The 11,695-nt window shown below is 41.1% G+C and overlaps 1 protein-coding gene across 1 annotated transcript in view; it reads right to left on the bottom strand.

Annotated features, from left to right (window-relative positions):
- Positions 1-710: 710 nt before the first annotated feature.
- mnta (MAX network transcriptional repressor a) overlaps positions 711-11,695 on the bottom strand; it is a 120,779-nt gene continuing 109,794 nt past the window's right edge. The window contains exons 5-6 of the mRNA XM_048556960.2: positions 10,436-10,628; positions 711-6,104 (exon numbers count right to left, since the gene is read on the bottom strand). Coding sequence (XP_048412917.1) covers positions 5,386-6,104; positions 10,436-10,628 — 912 coding nt within the window. The 3' untranslated portion in view covers positions 711-5,385. The remainder of the gene's footprint in view (positions 6,105-10,435; positions 10,629-11,695) is intronic.

Raw genomic sequence — 11,695 nt, 5'->3', positions numbered from 1 at the left:
GACAGAGGATGTTGGTCGGCGCAGGCTTGGAGAGCCGAAGGGCCTGTTCCTGTGCTGTAATTTTCTTTGTTCTTTAAAATCTGCATGGATCCAGCAAATGTGTAGGAAATTCTGTGAATTTCCTCCTTAAACTTCTTCACCTCGCCCTGTTGTAGGATGTTCCATACAACCTTCTGTCCCATGGTTCTCCTAAGCTGTACAGGTATACAATTATGCCACACCTTGACAGGGAGCAACTTAGAATTATTCTAGAACAAACAAGTGCATGGCTGAGCAACACAAAAATGGGACCGCACACTAAAATTAACTACTCTATGTACAGTAACTAAATATTAAATGGAACACTGCTGATATCGCCCTTTCAAATGTTGTTGGATAATGCCTCTGTGACACAGCTTGGATGCTTAACTGTGTTGAAGGTGCTATACAAGTGCAAGTTGTTGCTGCAGCTACAAATGCATTTGTGAAAATTTCCTCTAGTTGATCTCATACAGCCCTAAACACACAAACCTTCATGAGCATTCTTACAAAGTCACCAAGCATAGTGACCAGAGCAATCCTCCTCTCCATTCCACTGTAACCAATATGTTGTGCACTGGCACGGCTGAGACAATATTGAACAAACAGGGAAAATGGAAGAAAATGACCAAAGCCCAATCTCGAACAAAGATACAATCACACAGAACAGGATTAAAGCAAACAGGCAGATGGATGGTCAGTGCAGGTGTATCTTTATTTTTATAGTATCTGAGGCAAGTGCATCTTGCTTGATAGATGGGTATGAGAATATTATACACATTGATACTGAATGTTTTGAATGAAAGCAATTATATTACAGCTAGATAGTAAAAATACATTATATACAAAAATCCACTGATATTTTTCACACACCTGGTCCATTCAAACACTTCAAAAATCTTCACAGAAAAGATTTTTTAAAAACTTTTTCCCCTCAATATTTTAAACAAAAGCTGTTGCACAGTGAAGTAATTCACTATAAACATTAATAATAAAAAGTAATGTCTCTCTAATGGGGGGGAAATTGTTCTGCTTTCTTTCATTTCAGATATAGACCCAGTCATTCTTTTTTGGTTAGCCCGGTATTTGATGTGTATGAAACCCCGGTCGCCCATGCTCAATAGGCTATGATCAAGTTACAGAGGAACCCACCACAGGTAGAAGCTGCTTCTATACAACTGAGACTTGCCCTAGCTACAGGAGCGTTTTAATCATAGCCGGCTGCAGCGAGATTTCAAAGTTAAAGTTCTTCTGGCTGACATCCTTCGTAAATTCCAGCAAGTTCAACTTTCCGGTTTCAGCCAGGGACAGTGCGAGAGCAACACATCAGGAGCTGGTGTCACCAATACGGTTCTTAGTGCAAAACAGAAGCAGCTAGTGTTTCTTGGTTGCCACATATGAAGTGCATTCTTTTCTGCTATAAGGGATGTAAACCACTTAGCCAAATATGGAGAGCTTAGGCAAGGGGCACATGGTCAGGGAAAGCACCAGCAGGTCATACTTTGATAAAATGACAAGCAAATGGAAACAAAATTCATTTTACACTTAATTATACACTTTGTATCTGTTCTCAAAACCTTTCAGGGAATAGCTGCTTTTAAACAATCTCCTCATAACACTTTTTTTAAAAAATGGATTAACAAGATTAATCTTTCCTTTTAAATTAGACCTCTCTACAACAGAGTAAAATTGCAATGAAATAATAAACTAATGAAATCAGAACATTACAAATCTCAGATTCAAAATATTCCATTTGTCCCTCTGGCAAAAGGTTGAAAGGAGGTTCCCATGAGTTGTAACAACTTTTTTTTGAAGTAATAAAGCTCATAATTGCATTTGTGAAGCAAGTATTTGCCATTTAAATTAAAATGTCAAACTGTGGAAGTCTTCACTGGCTGATTACAACTTTGTTGCACAACCAGCCTGTGGAATTCTTAATGCTTCCACTCAGTGCATTTGGTAGAATTAAATTCATCCCCTCCTCTTCCGTTATGATCTCCTTTCTCAAAAGTTGATGCTTGTGTTCAACAGCCCTGCGATACCTTAATCAAGCAACCCTCCTTTATGTGAAAATCTAGCCAGCAAGTCTCAGCAAGCTGATTGACCATGGAGGCATCAACGTTCTACAGGATCCTGTGCTCAAACATAAGCACTAACTGTACAGAATATGTAGCTGGATGGAAGTTACAAGTATGAACTAGTGTTTATTTTCCAACTGCCCAATGCTGCAATGGCTGAGACTGTTTATTCTGCTCAGATAATCTTGAAAAGTAAACAGGAAGGTGGTTATTATTAATACCCCTGAAAATAGTAATGGACTTCAACTCCTGAAGGGTTAATCTTCAATGCCCAGTAGATTTATATAGAACTCACCACACAAATGTCTTCCAAAAACAACAACATGGACATTCAATATAGTTTATACAACATCCACAACTTACCCAAATACCAAGAGCCTAGGCACAAGACACGAGAATGTAGAAAACACCAAGAGATCGCATTTTGATAAAAAATATAAATAAATGGAAGTGGAGCTCACTTTACACTCACATACAGGCTTCGCATCTATAAATCCTTGCAATAAGCAGTCAGTCAAAAAAGATAATCCTTTACTGTATATATTTTACCAGACTGCTTCCTTCATACTCAGCCATAGGTAGAATCTTGAGGGTGAAAGATCAAATAAGAAAATAGTTTCTTCAGTTCAGAACACCTCCATATTTTGTTTCAGAAATGGTTAGGAAATGGTGGCCCAATTACAACTGATCACACACTGATAACAGCAAGTGGGCCCTGCAGTACAACACTAAGCATACGATTCAGAGTCAAATACTCAGTGACATTCACTCATTACAATATCAAAAGTGTAATTTTTTTCGTTTTTTTAAAAAGAGAATCAATAGCTAGTTCCACAACAGGTTTAGTGGGTTAAATGCAATCCCTGATGTAATAAAGAGCTGTCACACTGCGGAACATCCCCAGGCATAAACCCGGATTAGGGAGACTGAAAGGGGATAAATAAAGGGTAGTCCGGAAACTCTGAAAAAAAAAATGTGTACTCATTAAGCTGAAGGAAGGATTGGATGGGGTTGCGATTCCTTTGCAGTCAAATTATCAATCACAGGTATGGTGTATTGATGGTTGTGGGGGGAACCAAAAAGGAGAAATACGCACAGAAAAATAGAAAGGAGATAATAAGAACTGACTGTTGATGTTGGGCAGAACAGTCAGGGGCACGTCACATCATCTAAAGCTCTTTACCCATAACCAAGCTGAAGTAAGTACTTTGACAGGGTGATATGGGAAAACAATGCATCTATTATAAATTGCAATGCACTGCCACAGAGTGAGGTTCAGAGAAACAAATAAACTACTGTTTTTCTCCCTGGCACATAACTTCATTTGAACCCATTACTGCATCACTATGTTGCAATATACAAGTAAGCTAGGAATCTGGGTATAAGGTATTAAAAAAGTTCTGAAACTCTATTTTCACCAGTGTCGTTAATGTGAATAGAGGTACCCTGGAATTTAAAATAAAAGTATACACAATATCTAATTTTAAAAATTACCATTTCAAACAAGCAAACAGTGGAATTGTGAAGCAACATGATGTAATAACAAACTTCACCATAAATTAAAAAGCTCCACTCTGACTTAATTTTTCAAGCCGGTCAGTGCCTCGCTGTAGCAAACTCTTGTAATTAAAAATAAAATGGAAGCATCTGGTGCAAGAATCAAGACTTACAGAAAATAAACGAAACAGCAGTAACTGGGCAGAGTTGGCATTCGAGAAACTGATCAGTGTCCACGTGGTCACGGTTCTAAACCTTCCACTTGAACATTCCTTAGCAATATTATGATCCCATTACAAGAGTTCACAGCTGAAATAAGCAACAAGATAGATGATGAGCTCACAATTCAGATTGCTCAGAGAATGTTTAAAGAAACAAGTTCTGATTTTACACTTCGTTGCATTTTTAGAGCAGGTTAGTGTGAGGCACAACATTTTCAAGGAGTTACATGATTTTAAAAAAAACAGAAGCTCATGATTGGAACCTCACTGAAAATACCTGAGACATCTCTACATTTTATAGAAAAGAACTGGGAGGAGGGGTTCTACTTTGTTGTTTGAGTAAACTTGATAATAAATCTCTCCAGGAACCTGGAAGAATGTATGTATTGTTAAAGTATACACCCCAAGATACTTAAACATGGGGACTTCTTCAAGGTAGAATCATCCAAAGAAGCCAACTGGTGAGGGTGCACCTCAGCATGACCAATTTGGTTTATAAATCAGATCCATGTATAATGTTTACCAATCAGACCCATTCTGAGCCTAAATCAAAGAAAGCAGAAAATTTTATTGCGAAAAATTCTTTTTTTTAAAAAAAGTTCCCCATATGATAGACACTGCCTTTATAGCACACACAGTAATGATGTCAGTCTTAGACAATTCATACACTTAAACTCACTTTAAACTTAGAAAGCCACTCAGTCAATGGACACAGCTACAAACAAGACTGCAGCACGTCATTAAGTTCTCTCCTCCCCTCCCCTTCTACCACCGAACAACTATTCACCATAGCCAGGACTTCTTACAGACTGTTAGAACGTATGTGGGTCTTTTTGCTGTTTTTGTTCCTGCAGTCAATTAATGGCCTTTCCAAAGGGTGCTTTCAAATTAAACACGGCAACAATTAGCTATGTTTTCCCCCTACTGGTCTTGACAAAGCAACTTTAAAAACAAATATTCAAAAAGCTGGGGACAGATACATTGGTTCTGTCTAGGGCCTCCTGCAATACTTCCAGGCCTGGTCCAGCAGACCACTGCATTTCAACTCTCATACACACAGGCAAATTCAAAGGCTTGACTAACGTATTATCTTTGTTAACTTAACTCAGTATTTCAACACCACCAATGAAGCTCAACTTCACTATTTGTTTGCGAGATTTCACATCTTTGCTTTTTAGAGCCCTCTGTCCAATCATGGTGACATGTGTCCGACAATTAATTCCTGGAATGGTATAAAACATGAAGGGGCAGGGGAGGGGAGCAAACAAAACAAAATAAAAGCCTTGCTAACACCTTTTTAAATTCACCAGTTACAAAACATACACGCACACGCACAAAAGGTCACTAAGGGCAGTTCTCATTCCACGTTGCTCTGATTAGTTTATTTTCTGCAGTGTCCATTCCTTTCCCACTGCCGTCTTGGGAACATGATGTATAGTTATTTTTTTCCAAAATCTTTGTCTTCCAAAGCTATCTTTCTTTCCCTCGCCTGTAATTTGTTGCCAGGAATGTATTGGAGAACCGAGGGAAAGAGTCTTTTAAATCGCTCGGGCCTCTGTGTTGGCCAAAGTTTACGCCAGCTTCAAAGTGCTCACAGGAAATGATGGCATGGTCACCATCGTGACAGGGTTCAGGACTGTTTGGCCCACTATCTGCTGGTGCATGACTTGAGGGCCCACAGCTTGCTTTGTCACAACGGCCTGCTGGCCAACAGGCGCGGTGCCATTTACTTGCTGGTGGGTGATGGTGTGAGTTAGGTGACTCACAACGGGCTGGTTCACTGTCATTGGCTGTGGATAGATAGTGGGCAGCTGTTGACCAAGGTGAGCCATATGGCTTAAGGTGGCCGGGTGCACAGTGATATGGCCAATAGGTTGAGCAGCAGTGGTCAGCTGGACAGAGCTGGAGGTCGCAGGTGCAATGTGAGCAATGTGTTTTGCTTGAGAAGCTTGAATAACATGATTGACAGCTGTGTGTATCACAGACGCATGGGATGCAGGTGCAGCATGGGCAATAACAGTTGGCTGTAGCGTCGATGCTGTCACAATGTGAGTCTGAGCTGGCACCACTGTCTGTGATGGAGCTAAAGCCTGGGGCTGGATTTGCACTTGTGCCTGGGTTTGAGGCAGCTTCTGCTGGACAGCCAAATGCTGAGGCAAGAACGATGACTGGTGAGCAATAGGAGAGGACACAGCCTTCAGCAAGTCCTGATGCGAGCGGTGAGGTGTTTGTGACAGAGAGTTTATGGGTCTCATATCATCAATATCTTCATCGATATTGTCTTCACCCTCTGAAATGAATAGACAAAGGAAAAAAAAAGAGGTAAATGGTTATTTTCATCAAGATTAAAGTTCCTTTATTCTAAGAACTACTCAAATTTACAAGCATCCAGTTCTGAAGGTTTTGATCATTATTGGAGTGCACTTGACTCTAGCTGGGTCTTCATGTGAGAGTTCAGAAGCACAAAATGCGTGTCACAAGATGGTGCCATTCTGTAGCACACCTCAGTTCTGGCCAATCCTATTGTGCCCCCTGGATGCACCTGTTAAGCAGTGGGTCTCTGGATCACATTCAGGAACATCTCTTCAACCAAGGCTTTGCAAACGTAGGACATCAACTGGGAAAACTAACTCATCACAGATCTGACTGCTTATTGGCTGGGATAGGTGGATAGGGGTGTACAAGGTAGCCGTGGTCCACCTCTGGGAAATATCCTAATCCGGTTTTCAGCTCCGCTCTAGGACCATAAGTGGCTATGATGTGAGACTTCAATTATGCAGAAGTACCCAAGATGCTGGCACTGTTTTCCTTAGACCAGAGAGAGTTGTTTTTAATTCATTCATGATATGTGGGCATTTGTTGACTGGGTCAGCATTTACCGCTTGTCTCTAGTTACCCTTGAGAAGATGGTGGTGAGCTGCCTTCTTGAACCACCAAGGTCCATTTGGCATAGGTAGACACACAATGTCATTAAGGATGGGGTTCCAGGATACTGATCCAGTGATGCTGAAGAAAACGCATTGTAATTCCAAGTCAGTATCATGAGTGACTTGAGGGGAATTTGCAGGCAGTGGTATTTCTATGCGTCTGCTGCCTTTGTCCTTTGGGCAGTCATGGTCGTGGGTTTGGAAGGTGCTACCTAAGGGACCTTGGTAAATTTCTGCACTGTATCTGTTGTATTGTACACACTGCTGCTACCATGTGACAGTGCTGGAGGGAGTGAATGCTTGGGAAGAGATACCAATCAAATGGGCTGCGTTATCTAGGATGTTGTTAAGCTTCTTGAGTATTATTGGAGCTGTACTCATTCAGGCAAGTAAGGAGAATGCCAAAACACTGCTGACTTGTGCCTTGTAGATGGTGGACAGGGACTTGGAGTCAGGAGATGAGTTACTCACTGCAGTATTTATAGCCTCTGACCTGCTCTTGTAGCCATTGTATTTATTTGGTCAGTCCTGTTCAGTTTATGGCTGATAATGCTCAGGATGTTGATAGTGAGGATTTCAGCAATGGTAATGCCATTGAATGTCAAAAAGAAGAACTGTTAGATTCTCTCTTATTCGGTACGGCCAATGTCCAAGGGCAGCAAGACATGGTCAATATCCACATTTGGACTGAGAAGTGGCAAGCCACATTCACACCACACAAGTGCCAGGCAATGCCATCCCCAATAAGAGAGAATCTAGGAACCACTTGTGTAGTGTGAATGTTATTTGCCACTTGTCAGTCCAAATGTACATACTGTCCAGGTCTTGCTGCATTTGAACATGGGCTCCTTCAGTATCTGAGAAAGTGCAAATGATGCTGAACATTGTTGGCAGATGACTGCACGTAGCCACTTCTGACTCTTTGATGGAGAGAAGGTCATTGATGAGGCAGGTGAAAGGTTTCTTTTCTTTATTCATTCATGGGATGAGGGCATCGCTGGCTATGCAGCATTTATTTCCCATCCCCACTTGCCCAGAGATCAGTTAACAGTCAATCATGTTGCTGTGGGTCTGGAATCACTTGTAGGCCAGACCAGGTAAGGATGGCAGCTTCCTTCTCTAAAAGAACATTAGTGAGCTGAATGGCTGTTTCTGACAATTGACAAGGGATTCGCGGTCATGATTAGACTCTTAATTCCAGATTTTTATTTATTTAACTCTAATCCCACCACGTATCATGACAAGATTCAAACCCAGGTCTTCAGAACATTATCTTGGGTGTCTGCATTAACAACCCAGTGATAGTACCAGTAGGCCATCACCTCCATGGTGGGCCTCAGACACTCCCCTGAGGAGCACCTGCGGAGGTGACCTACAGCTGATATAACTAACTTCAAACAACCACAATCATCTTCCTTTGTACCAAGTATGACTCCAACCACCAGCTTCCAATCCGTCCCACCGATTCCCATTGACTCCAGCTTCACTAGGGCTCCTTGCTGCGACACTCATAATTCTGGCCCTGATTTCAAGGGTAGTCACTCTCACCTCAGAAGGTTAAAGGGATATTTATTCAAATCATTTAATATAGTGAATAAAATAATGATATTTGCCAGTTATAAATTAGCCAGGAAGGAGGGAACCTGGGTTCAGAATGATTGACGTTTTCACACTGAAGTGTTACGCTCTAGAACAAGGTTTAGATAAACAGTTTAAGGGGAAGTCCTATAGGACTAAGCAGGAGGGTGGAGTATTACTCTACTAGAGAGCCAGGACATGCATTATGAGCCAATGACATAACATAGGAGGAGGCCACTCTATGATTCTGCACGATATAATCTGAGATTACTAACTGGGTCCTACTGTAGTCCAAGTTAGAAGCTTCAAGCAGGGGAGAAATGGATTTTTAAAAAATCTACCATACAATTACTTTCTCATTAAGTATGAAATCAAGCTTGATGAATAATAATTAACTCTCAAGATTTTCCATTGAATAATAGTGAAACACTCCAGTGAAAATGGACAGATATAAACTAATTATGCTATATAACATTATAGGCAATGCATAAGTAAATCTGAGCCATGCTTTTCATTTTAATGGAGTGAAAATGTTTTTCAACCTGTAAGGAAAGAGTTGCACAATTGCACCACAACATATTAATAACCTTTCAGAAAACTCATTTACAAATCTTCTACTGTTTCCAATTCACCCAAGCTGGTTGTCATGACGATCTCCACAAAAGGCACAACATGCCATTAAAAAGGGAGCAATCCAGCTGCGCTATATTTATTGAATCGCAACAGTTTGTCACTCCCTGCCACCTCTTCCTTTCTACTGCTCTGTTCTCCTCTCCCCCACCACTCCCACCACCAGTGTCAATGTCTGCCCCAGAGTTTTAGTTCAAATCACATGATCTTTGGATCCTCATCATGACGACACAACTGCAAGATACAATATAGCAGTCGGTCCCCCAGCCATGAGCAGGAGCTGCTGGTGACTCCTCTACATCTCAGCTGTGTCTATCAACAAACTTGTTCCTCCATTTTCCACTAGGTCTCTTTGTGACCTGTTGAACTGCTGGACGTTGGTCAAAATAGGATTCAGGATTATTCCTTACTAAGGAAAGCGAAAGCTACATCAAGATTAGGAAATATGATGAGAGGGCTCAATAAAGTAGAGTGGGAGCAGATTGGCGTGAAGTATTCAATCCTCCACAGATCAGATGAGCCATGGAAGCTGGGTCATTGGGTATATTCGAGAGATTGATAACTTCTTAGATATTAATGGCATCAAGTGGTATGGAAAGAAAGTGGGAATATAGCATTGAGATTGGGGTGAGCCATGATTATATTAAACGACAGAGCATGCTCATAGGGCTGAATGACCTATTCCTACTCTCAGTTCCTAAGTTTCTACAAATGGCTTTCTCTATCCTGTAGATTCTACATAAAGATTATTTGGCTTACCACGTAGCACATGATGAAGTTTTCGACTTCCTGTGAGGAAGTTCCTAACTACTACAAAATTGACTCCCATTGGCAGCATGGCTACTGTTATAAGGTAAACACTTGGTTCCTGCCAACAGGAAGAAGTACATTTGGAAAACCAAATTCCAATGCTGCAGTTCCATCTAAACCAACATTCCGTTTAAGAATTACATCCAGCCCTGGGAGCAAGGGATGATGCCATTTTCCCCAGCTGGTAGAGGATAGTAGATGCAAACTATATCCTCTCACAGCAGAGTTAAACAGGCTGCAGCATTCATGGCAGCATCTATTCAATGAATTAATAATGCAAGAGAAATTTAGTAGCACTGCTGTCTTATCCACCACATGGAAAATATCCTCCCCAAATTCCAAACATGTGAAATTGCAGCGTATGTTTTTAGCTTCCTCAATAGTTGATTTGGTAACTAAATGATTATAATCACATGACTCATTCAAGCTAAATGGACAGGAAGTAAAGTTTCTTTTAACAATTTTGCAAATTCAGCACAGACTCGATGAACCAAAGAGCAGCCTCCCGTGCTGTACAGTTAGATATAGTTGTAAAGGCTAAAGGGATCAAAGGTATGAGGCAGAAGTGGGATCCGGGTAACAAGTAGGATGATCGGCCATGATCATACGGAATGGCAGAGCAGGCTCAAAAAGCGAAATAGCCTCCGAATATTATTTTCAACATTCCTTCTCTTACCGGATGCAGTTGAGGTAGAAGCTTGGTCATCCTCTGGTTGCACAGTTTGGCGAAGAATGCGATCCACTTCAAGAATATCCATCCATTGGCTCAGTTCATTCTTCAAATCTGCTAAACGTTGCTGGGTGGCAATTTTCTCTCTCGCAAGGCGCTCCATCTCATGCTCGTATTCTTTCTCTTTCCTTTTTAAAGTCTGTGAGCAAATGAAAGAGAAAGATCAGAAGACATGCTTATCAAAGGAATACTTAACAAATACTTGAATGCTTCATCTGAACAAGGGCCTTCAACCAAATTGATCTCTTCTTCCAAAATAGCAGCTCAATGGCGTTTAATGTTTCTGTGAACAGATAAACAGATCTCTCTTTAAGCTGTCAACTCAAAGGTGGAACTTATGGCCTTCTTCAGTACTGTGCTGGTCTGTCAGCCTACTTTGCATCTGAACCAGACGTGTTACATATAAAAGCTGTTTAGTCAAATGTCCAATGAGTTTGGTGATGGCCTAGTGGTATTATCGTTCAGGCTATTAATCCAGAGACCCTGGTAATGCTCTGGGGACCTGGGTTCAAATCCTGCCATGTCAGATTGTGGAATTTGAATTCAATCAATATTTGGAATTAGGAGTCTAATGGCAAGCAAGAAACCGTTGTCGATTGTCAGAATAACCCACCTGATTCACTAATGTCCTTCGAGGAAGGAAACTGCCATCTTTACCTGGTGCGACCGACTTATGACTCCAGACCCACAGCAATGTGGTGGACACTTAACTGCCTTGAGGCGAGCACTAAATGTTGCCCTGGCCAGTTATGCCTGCACCCTTTGAATGAATTAAAATTGTAAATAAAAAATCCAGAACTTCTCAGGCTCTGAAAGCACTCTTCAATGTGGTCAGCAACAGCAGATTCCCATTAATCTACTAATAGGTCACTAAGTTTCTTCATTGTATAGTCAGGGAAAACAAAACAGCCTTCCCCTTATCATCTCTCTTAATTTCATCCCCCATCACTACTGCTGCCCTATGAAAAATGTAGCTTTTAACAAAATCAAGCTATCTTTACCAGAAAGAAATAACGGTTCTACAGGACTTTATCCCGAGCATGGGCCAGTCTACTGGAACAAATAAAACTAACTGCTACACCTGTGAATTGATGTCAATCAGGCCAAACTGTCTGAGAGAGAATTGTGTGTGAGAGAGAGAGAGAGAGAGAAAGCGAGAAAAAGAAATGAATAACTGCAGAAGGAATTTGCCCCATTGTTAATTTT

This window comes from Stegostoma tigrinum, chromosome 27 (genome assembly GCF_030684315.1).
Source record: "Stegostoma tigrinum isolate sSteTig4 chromosome 27, sSteTig4.hap1, whole genome shotgun sequence".
Taxonomy (NCBI): Eukaryota; Metazoa; Chordata; class Chondrichthyes; order Orectolobiformes; family Stegostomatidae; genus Stegostoma; species Stegostoma tigrinum.
This window is presented reverse-complemented; position numbering and strand designations above follow the sequence as displayed.